Genomic DNA, 19,948 nt, shown 5'->3' with positions numbered 1-19,948 from the left:
GGATACAAAACACCAGGGAAATCCAGTCAAAACTTAGTGAATGAAGTATAAGCAGAGGATGAATCTGGGAAAAAATTTGTTTTTAGTAGTAATTTGGACACCTACTCTGTAGGAGAAGGCTTGTTTTAGGCAGTGAATCTTAATGGCTTCATATCTTTAGTTCCTTGGATTCTGTTACTCAGCAACAAAGAATAATGATTTTGAAGTTCAATTTTCTTTTTTCAATGAAAAGAATTTTTCTTTCCCTCCTGCCTCCTCCCTCCCCACTGAAGAACAAAGAAAAACAAAATCCTATAACAAATAGACATAGTCAAGCAAAAAAATTTCCTTCACTGGTCATATTTAAAATATATATCTCATTCTACATCTTGGTACCATCCTCTGGTTCATCATTGCATTGATGAGAGTTCTTAAATCTTTTGAAGTTCTTTACTTTTTATAGTGTTATTATTATATAAATTGTTCTGGTTTTGCTCACTTCATTCTATATCAGTTCATACATATCTTCTAAGACTTCTCCTTTTATCATTTCTAATGGTATAATAGTATTCCATTCCATATATATGCCAAAGTCTGTTATTCCTTTCCCATTTGATTCACATTCCTTTAGTCTCCAGTTCTTTGCCACTACAAAAAAGTTTTTCTAAACATTTTTGTACATATGGATCCTTTTCCACTTTTATCTCTTTAAGGTGTAGGTATATTAGTGGATATTCTTTATTCAAAGGGTATGCACACAGTTTGGTAACTTTGAGGGTATGGGTCCAAATGATTTCTAGAATGGCTGGACCAGTTCCCAGCTCCACCTAATGAGGATTCAATGTGCCTATTTTCTCATAACCCCTCCAACATTTGTCATTTTCTTTCTTTGGACAAGCTTGTCAAGCCTATGGGCAGAGGTGGACCTCAAAGTTGCTAGTTATAAATGATTTAGAGCATTTTTCATATGGCTCTTGATAACTTGGATTTCTTCTTTTGAAAACTGTTCATATCTTTTGACTATCAAATGTAGAATTTCTTATTCTTATCAGTTTGAATCTATTCCTTACGTATTTTAGAAGTTAGACCTTTATCAGAGAAACTTGAGACAAAGATGCCTTGGCGTTTTACCCACTTCCCCTCTAATTTTAGTTACAATCATTTTTAGGCAGCAAGAAGTCTTAATTTTATGGTGTCAAAAGCATCCATTTTATCTCCTGCAATCCTATCGGTTCCTAGATTGGCCATGAATTCTTCCCCTCTTCATAGATCAGAGAGGTAATTTCTTCATTGCTCCGTATTTCTTTATAATATCACTCTTATGTCTAAGTCATGTAACCCATTTGGAACTTATCTGGGTGTATGGTGTGAATACTGACCTAAATCTAGTTTCTGCTAGGCTGCTTTCCAGCAACACGGTTTCCTAATGAAACACTGAAAATTGTGAGAAATTGACCAATTTTCTTGGATCACAGACCAACATCAGGCTTAAAGTATTGCCAAGTGGGATGGCATAATCATAATCATGTGAAACTAACCTACTATTTTTGTAAATGAAGAAATTGATTTTTTTTCAAATTTTTTCAGTTTTTTTCAGATTTTAAAATATACTTTATTTTAACATTTATTTTCTAAAAATACGAAGTTCCAAAAATTTTGAGTTTTTCCCTTCCTCCAGCCTCTCCCTCACCTGTTGAGAAGGCAAGCATATGATATTAACTGTACATGTGAAATCATGTAAAACATATTTCCATATTAGCTGTGTTGCAAAGAAGTAAGGGAAAGCAAATGAAAAAAGTATGCTTCAGTCTGCACTCAGTTCTTAATTCTCTCCGTCATGTTGATAGCATTTTTCATTGTGAGTCCCTTGGAACTGTCTTGGATTATTGTCTTGATCAGAGTAGTTAAGTCTTTCATAGTTGCTCATCATTACAGTATTGCTGTTACTATTAATATTTTCCTGATTCTGCTCATTTTACTCTGAATTAGTTCATACAAGTCTTCCTAGGTTTTTCTGAATTCATCCCCAGTGTTTCTCATAGTATTCCATCACAATAATATACCATAACTTATTTATCCATTCCCCAGTGGATGGACATCCCTTGAGGGAGGTTAAATGACTTGCTTAAGGTGACATATATAATAAATGTTAGAGGTGGTATCTAAACCCACTGACTACGATCCTCTTTGTTCTGTACTATGCTGCATCTCTAGGGAATCCCAATGCTTCTACCCTACCTTTTGGATAGTGGTGACAGAGCAAAATCATAAAGGAAAAGACAGTTAGAGCATAAGATCATAGATTTAGACCTAGAAGCCATCAGAAGTCATGTGTTCCAATTCCTGCTTTTTACACATGAAGAAACAGATGCCCATAGAAAAGGACTGACCTCCCCAGGTCATACAGACAATACCTGACAGATCCAGAATGACTTACTGTGACTTGAACAAATCACTTAACTTCTTTACTTTACCTGTCCATAAAATGAAGGGATCCTGAGATCCCTTGTAGGTGTTTATCAATGATGTTAAATAACTAAGTAGAAAGAAAAGAGGAATTGCAAAATCAAGATCTCAGTGTTCTTTTACTTGCTGTCCTCTTATACCTTTTGCTATCAATGCTGTCCTTCCATTTTCTAAGCTTCACTCAATGATGCTAATCACTGAAATCTTTGCTCCAGCAGAGGGTCCTGGATTATAGGAAGTTGTCAGGAAGTATATCCCTACCATTAGTGACCCACTGGCCCAGCTCTCCTGCTCCATTTATGGCCCTTGGCCACTTTTCTGATAAGCCTTTTTGGGGTTCCTTATAATCTAATTGTGCTTAGAACACCATAAATATTCCTTCAGTTCTAGAGGTTGTACTAGTACAGTTGATCGGTTGGGTTGACTGGCTTGGGAAGTAGCATTTAAAAAATTGTTGAATTCTGCTGCCCAGTCTTCCTGCCCTCTGAAGACCCGAGTTTAAATCCCATTTTTGACTCTGTGTAACCTTGGACAAGTCACTTAAATTTTCGTAAGTCTCAGCCTCAGTTTACTCATATGTGTAATGAGAAGGTTGGACTGGATGACCTCTAAAGAAGGACTTTCCCAATTCTAAATCTGTGGTCTTATGATCTATGCTAAGTAGGCATCTCTAGCCAGGGACCTGGCCACGTGGAGTACATTATAGTGCTTTTACAAGATTGTGTGTGAGTGACAAGAAGAGTTTCTGCCTGCACAGTTATGCTGGCATTTGAGATTTGGGCATTGATGGGGGCCACAGGGTAACAGCAGTTTGGATCCATTTTCATCCCTGTTTAAAAAAAAATACTGAGCATTCCCTTAGAAAAATCTAGGGCCCTTGAGAAGCCGTCTGCTATGAGTTGGCTCTCAGGTTGCATCAGAATGAGCATGAGGAATAAAGCCTATCTTATTACCTACCAAGCATTCCAGGGATTTAGTCACCCTTTGATAAGACTGGCAGCAGCCTCTGAAGATTTGGGCTCCTCTGACCCAGAGTGCTTTGGGAACAACTCATCAGAAACCACATCTTGTCAAGGGCCAAAGCTCTGATGAAAGGCTCAGTAATTAATGCCCACTTGAGAGCAGCAAGGTTACAACCTGGCCTCTTCTGACTCCCCAGCTGTTAGCTCTGAAGCTGGGAGAGGGGGGAACTAAAACAGTGGGAGAGCTAGTCACGTCCTTGCAGACGCCATAGTTAATGTCATTGTAGTAAGACAGTCGTGACATCTTGGAGGAGTTGAAGGCTGTTTAGTCCATTCCCCTACCAGAATCCCTCAATCAATCAACAAATTATTAAGTAAGCCCTTTTTATGTGTAAGAAGAACTGCGCTAGACACTGAGGAAACAAGAATGAAGAAAAACAAAACATGAAGCAGTCCCTCCTCACGAGGAGCATACAACCTAATGGAGGAGACAAATACATGTGAAACTAGATAAAATATAAATGTATAGTTAATAAATACACATAAAGATGAAGTATTTTGGGAAGGAAAAGTTCTAGCAGTTGAGGGGTTGGATAGGGAATGGTGTTGCTACAACAGTAGCATCTCTCAAACTTTTTGGTCTCTAACCCTCTTACACTCTTAAAAATCATTAAGGTTCCCTGAAAAGAGTTTATGTTTACGTGGGTTGTATCTGTTGCCATTTATCATATTAGAAATTTAAAGTTTCCAACTATTATTATAAAAATAGTTTTGACCCTTTTCTTTCTCAGAGGCACATGGAGCAGACTAGGTCCCTTATCCCTGAAGAGATGTGGTTCCCATGTAAGGTTTTACTGTTTTCCTTTAAGAACTCTTAGTTGAAGAGATCTCCAAGGATATCCATGTTGAAGAAATATCCTCTTTGCCATATTCCAGAGAAGTGATCATTGAGTCACACCCTGAAGACCTCCAGGGAAGAGGTTCCCCACCCAGAGGCAGACCATTCCAGTTTTGGACAGCTTGAATGCCAGGAAGTTCTTTTTTTTGTAACTTCTCTGGGATCAACAAGTATAAGTTCAATCCTTTTCCTCCATGTTAGTTTTATGAATGTTTAATGTGAAGGCATCCTCCTTCTCTTCTTCTCTAGGTTCAACGTCCCCAAAGGGCTGGAGTAGATGCTAACTCTGATCACACGAAGAAAAGTAAATGAGAAAGAGTAGATGGAAAATCCTAATGGGAACTTAGAGGGAATATCTGACATAGCGTCAGGATACTTTGTATATTGCACTTAAATTAGTGAACAAGATTAGTTGTTTGTAGATGCTCAGTGTTGAGGTTTAAATACAACATTGAAAAAAATAACATATTAGGGGAATTAAGTTTTAGAAGCCTCTGAGAAATAAAATTGAACTTGTAGTAAATAATGTCTAAGTTCAAAGACACGTACTAGCTCTTGGGATCCTGGGAAATCACTTCACCTTCGTGAGTCTTAGTATTTTCATCCATAAAATGGAGATAATAATAGCATTCATTACCTCTGAGTTATTGTGAGGATCAGTACATAAAGAGTAGTTTGCAAAACTCCAAAGCGCTATGTCAACGTGAGCTACTATTATTATCATTAACTCATTACAATCATTGTCTGGGACTGCCTATCAATGGGACAATATGATAGTAATAGTGTTACCTAAGAAAAGGGGAACCTTTATTGCAGTCCTTCCTCTTGAGTTTCAGTTGCAATTTTGACATTTCAAGTGCTCCTCATCCATTCCCATGGCCCCACTGTGGCAGGCCGAGCAGTGACCTCCATTTAGTTGAAAAAGAACTTTCTGCTCAGCTGGGCACGAAGCTAGCCAGGCTCAAATGCCAGACTCGTTGACAGGAATGCTTGCGTGGTGAGGTTTGGATGCCCTCCAGAGACTTGACAAGGCCATCAGGCACCTGGCCAGAGGAGATGCTGTCCAGGCCCATGGAATTGTTCCTTAGACTTCAATGACTTTTCAAAGGGATAAAAAAGAGGAATGTAGAGGTTTGTTTCAGTCACAGAGAGATTGGCACCCAAAGCTATGGGTTCGCTACAGCAGACTCTTCTTTATGGCACCCTGTATATATACATTGTATATATAGACTCTGTGTATATACATTGTCCAAGAGGCTTTGGGCTGGGAACCCAGAGGTATAAGGTAGATTGAAAAGAGGGAGGAAAGAAGTTTAACTTTAACTCACGAGAGTTTGATAGACTTGTAATAGATGTAGTATTCCAGGGCAAGATCTGGGCATCTCAGTTTTTGTATTTAAGGGATACCATTTCATTAAGAAGTATAGCTGCTATTTAACTTTACAAGTCTGTCTGTTATTTCAGTAGGATTTACAGTAATAATCATAGATAATAGTAGCTGATATTTACTTAGTGTGATGAGGTTGGCAAAATGCTTTACATGGATTATCCCATATGGATCTTACAACATTCCATGGAATAGTCATTATAGGTATTATTATCCTGATTTTAGATAAAGAAACTGAGGCTCAGAGAGAGGAAATGACTTTCTCATGGTCACACAGTTAGTAGCTGTGGGATTTGAACTCAGGAGGTCTTCTAACGTCCAGATTTAACATCCTGTCCTCCATGCCATACTACCTTCTTTAATTTCCTCAGAGCACATGTTCCTTCTGCCACTTTGGACCACAATTCTACCCTGAGTAGACAGTTGTCCAGATTTTATGTGGCTAAAAAACATCCGTCAGCTTCTGGCTGATCTAATGATTAGTTTGATTAGTTTCTGTGACTTTGTCAAGGTTGCACCTCAGAGAATAGCCCATCACTGGAATTTTATTTGCCAGACTGCCAGAGTTTATGCTGCACAGGCATATTAAGAACCCAGTATCACCTCCATTCCATGATGTGAGGCCCTAGACTAAGGCTTTAGTAGACTTTAGGGTAACATTGAACTCAAAAGCTATTCCCTAGCAATTTCACCCTGAAAGCACTGTCTGTTTCTTGTATTTATTTATTTTTCCTCAATACATTCTGTTTTCTTAAAGAAATTATAAGCTCTTTCAAAGTTTAGGGAGGAGAATGAGCTTTTATATCCCCAGCTCCTAATGTGTAATAACACAGTGTAACATACAAAGGATCTGTAATTTTATTAGGGTGGAAAGTCCCTCCATTCTAGACAAGTGGCCTGCCAACTATGGTTCATAATCTTAGAGAGCTGTCTCAGAGAAGTTAAATGACTTGCCTGTGGTCATGTAGCTAGTAAATATAAGAAATAAGGATTCAAACCTGAGTTTTCACAACACCAAGTTGGTTATTCCAGTCTGCCATGTGCATAGAATGGGAAGAAAGCATTTAACTCTGGCTGCTTGATAACATTGATTAAATAAGCAAGTGCTCCAGATAGAGTTTCCTATATAAAGCAGAGAATATGAATGTACAGAGGGAATTCAGATACACATACAACTTATATTGATATTAAAAAGAGTTAAATGAGCAGAGAAAACATTGGTGTCTTGGTTGGTTCCATGCCACCATGTGTCCCCGATGCAGGGCATGCACAGAATAGGGCAGGTGAATGCTAGACTCTCCTTATCCCAGAGAAAAGAGCTGAGTCAGAATATATTATAAAGGTATAACCAGTAAGACTTGGCAGCTCCTTGGATGTGGGAGAAGAGTCAAAAATGATCAGAAAAATGATGGTGCTGTCAATGGAAAGAGGCAAGTCACTTAACATTTCAGAGCCTTAACTTCCTCATCTACAAAATGGGGATAATAATGCTTTCCCTACCTCTCTGACGGGGTTGTTATGAGGAAAGCACTTTGCAAATATCCTCCTGCTGTATGATTTTGAGCAAGATGTTATTTGACCTTGAACAAGGCATTTAAATTCTCATATATACATGGCAATAATAATGCCTGATCCACTTTCCTCATAGAGTTATTATGATAGAATAAGAGAGCAGATGTAAAACTGCTTTGAAAAGTTACGTTTTCATATATGTACATATATACACACATATACATGTAGTAATATATGTGTTTAACATATATTTTAGTCTAGACCTGTGGTTTTATGACTATAGTAAATTTATGGTATGGAAATTCCTCCCCAAAGGCATTTTCAAAATGAATCACACCCTTGTAGACAAGAAGTTTAACGAGTCGATTGCCATAGACTGTCTAGTTTTAGAAAGTTGCCTGTGGCATGGTAAATACCTTGCCCATGGTCACAAAACTAGTGTATGTCAGAGGTAGATTTTGAACCCATATCTTTCTGTCTTCATGGTCATTTCTATGTCTACTGCACAACATGGCTTGGTTGTTCTCTATGCCTAGGATACGCCACTTCTCACCTTCACCTTTTATAATTCATTTTATCATATGAGGCCTTTCCTGATCTCCACAACTGCTAATGACTCTTCCTTAAATTTTTTTGTATGGATGTATTTCTTTGACATACACTTATTTACATTTGTGTTTCCCCTTATAGAGTGTAAGTACTTTGAAGGAAAGGGCTGTTTCATTTTTGTCTCTGAATCTCCAGCACCTAGCATCATACTCGGTGCCTAATGAATGCTCATAGATTAATTGTACAAGCATAAGATTCTTTTTTTTCTTTTGTTAGAAAAGGTCAGTAGTTCTTTGCAGACTGTGCATCTGTGAAACCTATAGAATCATAACCTGTGATTAATCATGCATTAGTGGTAGTTTTGTAATGATAATATTAACCATATTATATACCTTACATGAGGGTGCTCTGCCCAAAGGAATGTAAATTTTGATGGATGAAACCTCACAAGATTCCCTGGGGTTCTTGCTAGATTTCTTTCTTAAGGACCATGCCTTAAACCCAAATCACTCTGGCTCTCACTGATTGGCCTGTTGTTGTAGCCCAAACCCCATCTGTTCATTATTTGGGCCCTGAGGTCTCAGAATGAATGTAAATAAGAACTCTGTTTTTGGCTAGAAATCCTCAGGATCTTCCCTTCCCAGATGGATTCTTTTTTTTTAACTAGGTAGAAAAGTCATTCTTTGCCTCATTTTTTTACGTAGCCTTAATCACTGAATGGGCAGTTCCTCAGTTAAACTGAGACCTGGGAAAGACATTTAACTTAAAAGGGCCAGTGTCTCCCACTGCATCTGGGGCCATATCCAGTCATCCCGATGTATATCTTGCCCCTGGGCCCAGATGGCTGTGGAGGAGAAAGTGAGGTTGATGACTTTGCACAGCCCTCCGCCAATAAATCCAGTTCACTTTCAATTCATGGCATCACCTTCCTGATGCCATGGTCTTCTTCAAGAATGAAGAACAAACAACAATAACTATAGTTTATAAAATGCTTTATGATTTGCAAAGTACTGTACATGTGTTAATTCATTATCTGTATTTTACACAAGGAAACTGAGGCATAGAGAGGTTGAGCGACTTGCCAGGAGTCATACAACCAGTAAGAGTCTGAGGACAGATTTAAGTCCAAATCTGCCTGCCTCCAAGTCCTTCATTCTCTCCACTATACCATTCAGTTATGTTTCTCTTTCCCACACATACCACCATTACTAACCAAGAGGAAGTGTGGTAGGTAATTTAACCCTCTGTTGCTTCACAAACCTTTTCCTTTTTTTAAATATTAGACAAAATAAGACTGTCGGGGGCCTCAAGTGAGTGCTTGGTTATGATAGAAGCAATCTTGTTCTTGTCTCCATTCCAGACAAAGAGTACTTGAAGGAAAAGGAGAAGTTAGAGATGGAGTTAGCAGCAGCACGTACTGCTAGTGAGGATCAGCGAAGACATATTGAGATCCTGGACCAGGCACTGAACAACGCTCAAGGCAAGGTCGTCAAACTGGAAGAAGAGGTGAGATCTTCCACGACTCCGGTAGGGTAGAGGCTAGGAAAGGCTGAGCCAAGAGAACCTCCAGCTTGGCTGTCTTCATCCGGCTTGTTCAGCTCCGGTCCTTAATAGATGCCAATTCTGAAGCTGTTGTGGGGAGGGAGAGATGGTAAATGGAGAAACTTCCCAAATAAAAATAATACAAATTGGGTTTATATAGCCCTGAGCCAGACAAACTGTAAAAGGCAGCTGTGATTACCGGCATTAATGAGCCTAAAACCTTTAACGCGAGAACCAAGGAGTTGTTGAGCGTCCAGCTGAAAATGAGCATTGGGCCAGGAAATCATCAGGACTTGCAAAGAGAAAATAGTCTTGGAATAAGTTTGAGAAATATGCAATTGCTGTGTCTTTTGGATCTCAGTCTTATTTAAATTACACGGAATAAGGCAAATGTCCTAAGAAGAAAAGAGGTGGGGTAGAGGAAAGGTTTGCAGAGGGGGAGAAAATCAGATGAAGGAGTACAGGGTACAGCAAAACTCTGTCCACTTTTGGGGATTTGGCCCAGCCAAATTCCCAGAAGTATGGTCCAGGAAATTCTGACCCTGCTCAAGCATCATGTTCTTGACATTTTCTAAAGGAACCAACCTTTCTAGGTTTTAAAAAGAATTCTAAACTAATACTGCTCCTTTAAGCTTAGCTGGGTGGGGTTGGAATGATTTCTTGCTGAGGCCCTAGCTGGGGAATCAGAGAGGAGAAAAGAGAGATGGAGGAAGATGGAGGCCTGGCATATCATTGGCAACTGATAGCTGAGGCTCTTGCAGCTCTGCACCCAGAGGCTTTCTCACAGTGAGTGGCACCCTTGTGGACAAGCAGCCCATCTTAAGGAAGAAGCAGCAGCTCAGAATCTTAAGTAGCAAAGATGCTCTTATAGAAAATACCTCCTGCAGTCAGGAAGCAAGAATGGGGAGATGGTACTGTAAGAGTAGTCAATATGGAGTTGGAGGACCCAGCATTTAGTACAGTGGGTAATAGGTATTTAATCAATCAGTTTATCAACAAGCACTTAGTAAATATCAGCTATGTGCCAGGCACTGTGCTAGGCACTGAGGATACAAACCCCTCCCCCTTAAAAAAGAGCAAACATGAAAAATACTTGTTGATGGTTTGACTGGTTGACCCGGATTCAAATGATGGATTTGCCACTGACTCCCTGTGTGACTTTCGGCAGGTTCCATCCCTTCTCTGGTCCAGTTTCTTCATCTGTGAAGTCAGGGGGTTAGACTAGATGACTTCTCTAGCAGGCATTAGATGACTTTTCAAGCAGCCTTCTTTCTGCTTGCAACCTATGCCATGAGAAAACAGGTTCAAAAAGAGCGATTGCTGAAGTCCTTGGAGGTGGTGCCTGGGGTAGCAGAGCCACCTTTCTTTCTGGTGGGCTGTGAAAAAGACAGAAATACCCTGCTCTTGGCTGGTGGGGTGGGGTGGGGAGAGGAGGTAATTCTGGTAATCCAGGCAATTGGACAGGCCATATCAGCGAAAGAAACAAAATATTGAAACTATATGTGAATTTTTGAAGAAGGTCTGTAGAATCCACATGGCTGGATAATCCTTTGTAACAAACAGGCTTTCTCCGTGGACAAAGAGCCCTACTCCTTATATAACGTGGGCAGGGACTGCCTGCACTTCAGGAAAGTTCTTCATCTCATAGAAGCTCAGGCAGGTTCCAGGATGCCCTGGATAGTTACTTTTCATTGCTTCCTCTCTGACAAGGATTTATAACCTGTCCAGAGAATTAGAAGCTACGAACTCCAACCAGGGCCAACAATTTCCCTTTTTACTTCATTTGAGTTTTAGTTTCCCAACTGTTAAGATCTTTTCATAGTATTATACACTTAGAGCCAGAAGGGACCTTAGAGGCCATCTGGACCTTAGAGGGAAAATCCCTCTCATTTTAGAGATGAGGAAACTGAATCTAACTCTGCTTAAGATCATAAAGATAGCAAGTGGTAGAGCCAGGATTTGAACTTAGGACCTGTGACTTTTAAGTTCAACACTCTTTCTACCATACTAAGCTACCTGTACTATATTTCCAGAATAATGAAGACATGGAAAGACTTTAAGTTTTGGTCCTGCAAGCACCAAGTTATTTCCAAATATCTTGCTTGCAATACTATACTATAGGCAGTACAGAAATTCATCAACTAAGTGGATAGTAGCCAGATACAGTTATTAGATCTGTTGATGTCCAAAGGAAGAGTTCTTCAAAGGCAGGCTATGGGAAAGTGAGTAGATCTAAAGGACATATTCTTCCTCCTTGGCATCATGAAATGTATTTTCCATACTTTATAGTTATTACTCAAGGCAAGATACTCCTTGAAAGGCAGAATGATGGAGCAGTTATAAAGTTGGAATCAAGAAGACTTGGATTCAGATTTTACCTGTGAAACTTGTTAACTCTGTGAATATGGGCAGTTCATTGACTTGCTGAATTTCCATTTCCTCATCTCTAATAGGAGGCATTGGACCAGTTTGCACTAAGGCCCCTTCCAGATCCAAAACTGATTCTCAAATCGTATGTAGTCCTCAGAAAATTTTGGTCCAGAACTTCTATTTAAGCTAGTTGTGAGCCTCTTGCAGCCAGATACTATATAAGCATTTATTGCCATGTTTGGGGTATAGAGAGACCATTTGTTATAATGGTATGGGCATTGGTCTTATATTCACAAGTCCTGAGCCCAAGGGCTGTCTTGTCATTTATTAGCTATGTGACCCTTGAGAAACCACTTATCACTTCTGAGGTTCAATTTTTTCATCTGTAAAATGGGAATGATACTGGGACATCTTACTTGCAAGTTGGGAAAACGTGCTTTGTAAACTATAAAACATGATGAAAGTGAGCTATTATTGGGTTCATAAAATTTAGAACTGGAATGAACTTTAGAGATCATAAAATAAAGCAAGACTGGACTTCCAGCTCATCTGCATAGGTAACCTCCTACTTTTAGAAAAGAGGAAACCAATTTGCCCAGCCAGGATTCAAAGATATGGGGTATTTTGGCTCCAGTGCTCTTTTTTGTACTATCATAGCTACATCTTATATGATGCCCCCCTCTCTTCTGGGTAATGTCTAAAGCATTCATGGTGCCAAGCATATCTTCTCAGAAGTTTCTCGAATCAGTCAGAAAATAACCATGATCTGCCTCCCATTTTAATCCTGTTGTGTTCTTTAACCCCAATAGTTCCTCATTCCCAGGGTCTAAACTCATAGCTCTCGGTAACCCAGAAGCAAGGGAGGAGGAGTACAGGGTGAAAACCGACCTGAAAGGCAGACTTAGAGCAGGCCTTAAAAGTGCCTATCCCTGTGGTTCCCCGAAAGGTCAGGAGTGACTCGCACCTCTCCAGCAACCCCTATTAGGGGGGCAATGCCCAGTAGGGTTAGACTCTATGCTGAGGCCAGAATCTCTCTCAGGATTCGACTGCTGGTTTGCAGAATCCTCACATAGCAGGGAGCCCATAAATCACTTGCATGTACAAACACGAGGAGGTCAGAACAGCCTGAATTTATACTCTGAACCAGCCCCAGGCATCTCTATGGCCAGGTGCCGAGTGACAGGAAATAGCATCTGGTTTCTCAGGGCTAGTTTTGTGTAGCCATCTCAGCCTGATTTTGAGTATTGGCTAATTCCCAGGATGTATATGCCTGAGATTTATGGTCATTAACTAATCTGCTACATGGGAGGAAATATGCTCTGATGATTACAGGGGGGCAATTGGGAGTCTAGAGGCCCCAGTCATATTCCAAGCACCATTCCTTATGAGATCTTCTGGTGTGTTTGCCTTGATGTTCTGGAAGTCTGGGTTTCAGTCTCTTTACTTGTCAGTTTTGTTCATTTCTTAAATATGAAGCTTCCCCACTCCTTTTTGGGAGGTTAGCAATTCTTTGTCTTTAAAGTACTTTGGAACCTTTGATAACCTTTGGTGAAAGGTGCTCTCCAGTAACTAGACATTGCCTTGGAAGCATTGTCATTATTAAGGATTTAATTAGACCCTGTGCTAACTGCTGTACAAAACTAGGCAAGAGGGATTTAAGACCCTTGCCCTCCAGGGTCTTAAAAATATGAATGTCAAATATTATCACCCTTTTGAGCAGAAGCATGAAGAAATGAGTAGAGGAAAGATCTTAATTAAAATTCCACCTTCTCATATATATTAGCTATGACCATGGCCAAATCACTTAGCTTCTCAGTTCTTCAGGCAGTTCAAAGACTGTAAGTTACACATGAATTGCTGCAATCTGTATCATTGGATAGAGTTTCCACATTGAATCCCTCCTCTGCCTCTCAACCAATGAAATCTTAGGTCTTGACAAAAACAATAACAAAACCCAAGAGAGAATAATGCTTCTAAGCATGAGAGTGACCATTGTCTGATGCTTCTTCCCCCTTCAAGCACAGTCTACGCGTGCTCCCTTTATATCTCTGCTTATTGGAATCTTTCCTCAGAGGGTACCTCAGAATCTGCCTCATCCATGAAGCCTTCCCTAATTTTTCTCTTTCCCCATGGAAAGTTTTCTCACTTTGCTTGGATTTTTATAGACCACTTCATCGTTTTCCTTTGCTCATACCCAATCCTACCTTGATTATACTTGTTTGTGTGTATATTCTGTTCCACATTAGATTGTAAATTCCTTGAAGGTCAGAACTGTGTTTTTTTCATCTTTGTATACTCAGCATCTAGTATAGTATCTGGCAGCACAGTACACTGTAGGTGCTTAATAAATGTTCTAAGTGTCTGGTGAATTGAACCCCTCCTTTTCTCATTTTCTTTTCTCTTCTCCTCAGTTACGGAAGAAGCAAGCTTATGTGGAGAAGGTAGAGAAGTTGCAACAGGCTCTGACCCAACTGCAGGCTGCGTGTGAAAAGAGAGAGCAGATGGAACGAAGGCTGAGGACACGGCTGGAGAGAGAACTGGAGGCCCTGAGGATGCAGCAGGTAAGAGGCTGACTGTCGGGTCCCCAGCACCCTCAGCCTCACATGGGCTGGTGGAGTGGGTCGCTCAGCTATCCCAGCTATTGTAGATCAAGAGCTAGAAAAGACCTCAGACGCCATCTGGTCTACCCTCTCATTTTACAGATGAAGGAACTGAGGCCCGGGAAGCCAAGTAGAGAACGAGGGCAGCTAAGTGGATAGAGTGCTGGCCCTGGAGTCAGAAAGACCTGAATTCAAATCTGACCTCAGACACCTTCTAGCTGTATTACCTGGGCAAGTCAGCAAACCATTGTTTGCCTCAGCTGTAAAATGGGGGTAATAATAGCAACTACCTCCTAAGACTGTTGTGAGGATTAAATGAGATAGTATTTGTAAAGTGTTTATAGCATTGTGCCTGGCGTATTGTAGACACTTAACAAATCCTCTTTCCTCTCTTCCTCCCTCCCTCCCTCCCTCCCTCCCTCCCTCCCTTCCTTCCTTTCTTCCTTCCTTCCTTCCTCCCTCCCTTCCTTCCTTCCTTTTTTTCCTCCTTTTCTTCCTTCTTTCCTTTTCTTCCTTTCCTTCCTTACTTCCTTTCTTCCTCCCTTCTTTTCTTCCTTTCTTCCTTCTTTTTTTCCTTCTTTTCTTCTTTCCTTCCTTCCTTCCTTCCTTCCTTCCATTCATCACATTAACTTCCAATTATTTCTTACCTATCAGTCTTTCCCTCATTAAAAAGGGAGGATTAAAAATTAAAAGAGATTAAAAAAACATAGTTCAGAACTATCAGTTAATCTTTCAGAATGGTTAACTCAAAAGAATTATGTCTGCTTTCTGTAGAATGGAAACTCCATGAGGGTAGGGAGTATTTGGGGTTTTGTCCTTGTATCCATGGCCTTTTAGCACAGTGCTTGGACATTGTGACTAGTAAATGCTTGTTGAATAAATGAATGAGGGGATGAATGATTCTATATTCAAATATCACCTCATTCAGTATTGGACAGAAGTAAATGTTCCTTCTGCCGCTCTTCCTCCTCTGTGAATGTAAGGTTGCTATAAATAAGTCCATAATAATATTAAAAATGACCTCCAACTCAGCCTCCATTGCATATCCCTCCTGTTGGGTAGATGAACATGATGCATAGTGAATTATGGTTAAGCAGACAACACAAAGGCCCAAGTGCAGGACCCTGGGGTCTCCTCTGGAGATCTATACTTTTCTAGTGATTCTTACCAAAATGCTTGTAAACACTTGAAAACACAGATAACAACCAGTCTGGCTTTCTGATTAGAGCTGCATGTAATTTACTCTGGTATGGGAATTTTCCAGAAGGTGGGGGTGTTAGAGGATATTCTCAGAATATCAGAAGCCCACATCACTTTTTCATAGGTGTTGCCCCACTACAACAGGGTCTGTCTCTTTGGTCTACAATACTTAGAGTCTGTCCCATGGCATCTGTAGCACTTAGATTCTCTCTCATGTTGTTCTCTTTTGTTTCTTTGAAGACATTTTGTTTTGATCTCCTCTCATTCCAGCTAGATTGTAAGTTACTGGAGGGAACGGTACTGGATGTACAAGTAGGCATTATGCGTACACTTGGTGGTAAAATTCTAAGAATACATCTCAGTATCCTAAGCAACTAGAATTGGATTTTTTCCTTCTACACAAGGTCCTTAGAAGGTTTAACTAAGGTAATATACAGAAATGTTGATTATTATTTTGTTTAATTGATAGTCATTGTGGCACAGTTTATAGGGGGGCACCTTTGGAAGTTGGTAAGACCTGAGTTCAATTGTACCTTAGACACATAGAAGCTATGTGACTATGGGCAAGGAACTTAATGCCTTGGGTAATTCTGAAGATCATAAACTATAGATAGGTTGCTTATCTGCATCAGCAAAAGGAGTTTGCACATTGGGAGTTCTCTACCCTGACAAAATCATAGGTCTGAATTCCTTCCCCCCCAAACAATTACAATTGTCCCTTCCATGTCGATCCTGGTGGTTGGTGCATGGTGCCCTATGATCTGGAAAATCCGTGTAAAATTTTTTGCCCCCTCCTTTGCACCAGAGAAGAAGTCTGAAATTTTTCTTTTTCTTTTATGGAGTATTTACTGTATTAAAAGATAAAATATGTTGACATATGCAATACGATGCATATATTTCATACATTTCTGAGTTTCTAAACTTTTTCTGTGTTGTCTGTTGTCTTTTGACCATCATCCATAGCTTCCACAAAACTCTCCAAAATTTCCCATTTAGTTTCTTATGCTGACCCACAATATATTGAAACCACGAGGGGGAAAGTTGCACTGGAAGGGACAGTTATATTACCTATACTATACAAATTTGATTTATATCCAAGTGTCCAAGACATTGGGAATAGTCTCCCTATTTTCCCTGTGTTTCCATTTATGCCTTTGTAACATGGAGATTAGAAATTTTTAAGATCCTTTGGAAATGCCTCTAAAAGCCTCAGAGAATAAATAACACAGCATGCTCATCTTCTATCGTCCCCCATGCCTTCCCTCTCAGATGCCGAGCAGAAAATGCTCCTGCTGTGCCCTGAAGGTTCACAAATAAAGCCTTTGGCCGGCCATCAGAGGAAGGGATTTCAGAGCCTTAGCCCTCCAGGGAAATCACCCTGCTTGAGATCTGGATGTGGACTCTGGAATTGTTAGCAGGGTCCCCCCAACTCTTTGTGATTGTCATATGAGTGTCGAAGGAGAAGTGCATCTTTTCAGTGAGCAGAAGCAGAGACTCAATTCTTCTGCAAGCAGTAAGATATGCATTATTTTATAGAAATGGGGAGTTCATTTCTCCACTTGAGTATTCATGAAATCCTCAAGATTTTCCCTTACTTCAGTAAGCCAAGACATTGGCTGCTTTCCCCTGCACTCTAAATAAATAATACTTGGAGTTTATAAAGGGCTTTACAGCTTATAAAGCACTTTGTTCATATAATCTCATTTCATCTTTATAACCCTCTACAGTAGTTGCTATCTTTCCTCTTTTCAGATGAGAAACTGAGGCTCTGAGAGGTAAATAACTTGTTCAGGGTCACATAGATAAAAAATATGGAAGGTGGGATTCCAACTCAGGTCGTCTTGACTAGAAGGCTTTACCCACCAGACCATACTGCCTCTTGGCTGCTTATTAACAAATAGTCAATAAATCAGTAAGCATTTATTAAGGCTGTACTGTGTGCCAGGTACTATGGAAGCAAGTACAAAGAATGAAACAATTTCCACTCTGAAGTAGTTTGTATTCCAGTGGGAAAACGACAAGTGTGTGTCTGCATGTGTGTACACAAGTGTGTGTGTTTATATATGTGTAGATAATAAATAAAAATAAAGATATTTAACTACATAGTAGTTTGGAATAGAGACAGATCCTCCCAGTTGTGAGGATCAAGGAAGTCTTGATTCTGTAGGTAGTGCTTGAGCTGAGGCAGAGGGGACAATGGGGCACTACTGTCTGAGTGACTTCATGTGAATCATGCCCCAGATAGACTCTAAGTAGCCCAGGTTATAGTCTTTGGATCTGTCTGGAAAACAGCAAGCTGAGACCCTAAAATGACTGCAACCTTGCCAGCAGATGATCAGAGCTGGATGTTTCTCTTAGAAGTCAGGGTCAATAAGAAACAGGTCATCTGATCAAATGACATAATATTTGTGAAGCACTTAGCATAGCACCTGGCACATAGTAGGTGCCCTATAAAATGGCTATCTTCTTTCCTTCCTCTCTCACTTTGGAAAGACACCAAGGCTCCTCTTGCTCCTGCAGACTGTGTCAGATGACCACTAAAGCCGAATCCTCACCTCACTCACCCATGGTTGTGTGTTTATACATGACTGTGGAGCTTCTTGGCCTCATCCTGACTGACTATGGAGAGGCTTTTCCAGTCCACACCAAAACCTTGCTTCTTTGCCTCCTAATATTCCATTGACTGTATCAAAGAGTCATTCATTCGCCTCTCCCCCTCTTCTAAAAATGGGTTGAGTGTCATGCTAAATATGGCACAAAGTGCCCCTTTCCCCCTCCACCCGCAACACCACAGCAAGACCAATATTACTGTCCACATCCTGTGAGGTCTGATTTTACATGGAATCTTTTGAGAGGTTTAGAAAACTCATTGAATCTATGCAGTGAAGTTAAGGTTCCACATTTAGATCTGTGTCAGGGTCAGGTCATGCTTTGGGACTCCTGATTTCCCAGAGCAGCACTTTTGCAAATGCTGGGCACTTTGGTTTACCTATCCATTATTTCCAAGGTTGGTAGGAACAGCAGGTTTGGTTTTTTTTTACTCTAGGAAATTAATAGAGGTGTGGACTTTATAGATAAGAGAAGTAGGTTAGTTAGTCTGTTAGACTTTGAGAGTCAGCTCAATTCCAGTGGCATACCCTGGACCACTGGGGTGTGTCCACTTCTCATTCTTTTCCCTTCCCTTCAGCCTTTCTCAATCCTATTGGAGACAGTGATGGAAGTGCAGGTAATGGGACCCCAAAAGAGACTACTGAGAAACCAGCCTAGTACAAAAATGCTTTATTCAAGAAAGAGAGCCTTTAATCAATAGGCTCTTGATGGGAGACAAAGCTAGTCTTTAGCAGTGTTTGAAGGTGGGAGTAGAGGGGAAGACAAAATAGAGATGAAAGAGAAAAGGAGAGAAAAACAGCTTGCCTAAATACTTCCAAAAATTTAAAGACCATTTCTATGTCTTATTTCAATCATTTTCCCCATTGGCTCTATGAGGTAGAAGAAGGGAGGATGGAAATTATTATCATAGATGTAGAGCTGGAAGGGGCCTTAGAGGCCATAGAGTTCAACCCCTTTATGTTACAGCTAGGAAACAGGCACAGAGAGTTTAAGGCTAGGGTCACATAGTTACTAAAGCAGGATTTGACCTCAGGTCTGGCATCATTTGTTTCAGGCTCACGTTCATAGGTGGTAAGTTATTCAGTGGCAGAGACCTCATCTGATTTGTCTTTGACTCTCTCTCTCTCTTAGTGCCTAGCACAGAGCAGGCACCTTGTAAATGTGCTGAATGAAAATTAAGAGAAATCAACTTAGTCTGTCATGAAACATTTAGATGGGATGGAAGGAAGAATTTACTGGCAGTGAAGCTTCATAAACATTGGAATGGTTCACTAAAGGAGAAGGATAACTTCTTGTAAAGTTTCTGGAAAAAGGATGGATTCTTATCTGGATGAGACAAAACATAGGATTCAGAGCTAGAAGGGGCTTTGGGTATCATCTTGTCCAATCAGTTTACAAAAGAGGGAACTGAGGCACAGACAGGGTAAGTGTTTTTAATTTATTTATTATTTATTTAAGTTATTTATTGGCACACAGGCAATAAATAATAACCGCAGAATTCAAACCGAGGTCCCTTACCTCCAAATTCAGTGCTCTTTTCACTCTGCCCCATTCTTCTTATTGTTTAGTTATCATCCTTTGGAAGTCAGGTGGATAGAATATATGATTTTATGAGGTTCTCTCTAGCTCTGTGACTATGATTACATTCCTCAGATGAGAGAAAGTTCTTCTTTGCAACGAGGCTTACCTCAGCAGGCGAGCTGACATTAGTCGGCAAAAATCTTCGACACTAGAATTTATATATGTGTGTGTGTGTGTGTGTATTTATATACATTTATGTATACATACATATATATACATATATATGCAAATATACACATATGTATCTTTTAAAAAAAAATCTCAAAACATTCATTGGTGCCTTTGGTCTTTG

At 40.1% G+C, this 19,948-nt stretch overlaps 1 protein-coding gene across 8 annotated transcripts in view; it reads left to right on the top strand.

The window, feature by feature from the left end:
* AMOTL1 (angiomotin like 1) overlaps window positions 1-19,948 on the top strand; it is a 254,288-nt gene that overhangs the window by 208,658 nt on the left and 25,682 nt on the right. For all 8 annotated transcript variants that reach the window (XM_072611308.1, XM_072611307.1, XM_072611309.1 and 5 more), the window contains 2 exons: window positions 9,114-9,259; window positions 14,077-14,226. In XM_072611308.1, the coding sequence (XP_072467409.1) occupies window positions 9,114-9,259; window positions 14,077-14,226 (296 nt within the window). The remainder of the gene's footprint in view (window positions 1-9,113; window positions 9,260-14,076; window positions 14,227-19,948) is intronic.

The sequence above is a fragment of the Notamacropus eugenii genome, chromosome 5, assembly GCF_028372415.1.
Source record: "Notamacropus eugenii isolate mMacEug1 chromosome 5, mMacEug1.pri_v2, whole genome shotgun sequence".
In the NCBI taxonomy this organism is placed as follows: domain Eukaryota; kingdom Metazoa; phylum Chordata; class Mammalia; order Diprotodontia; family Macropodidae; genus Notamacropus; species Notamacropus eugenii.
The sequence above is the reverse complement of the archived record's forward strand: the minus strand, read 5'-3'. Positions and strand labels throughout refer to the sequence as shown.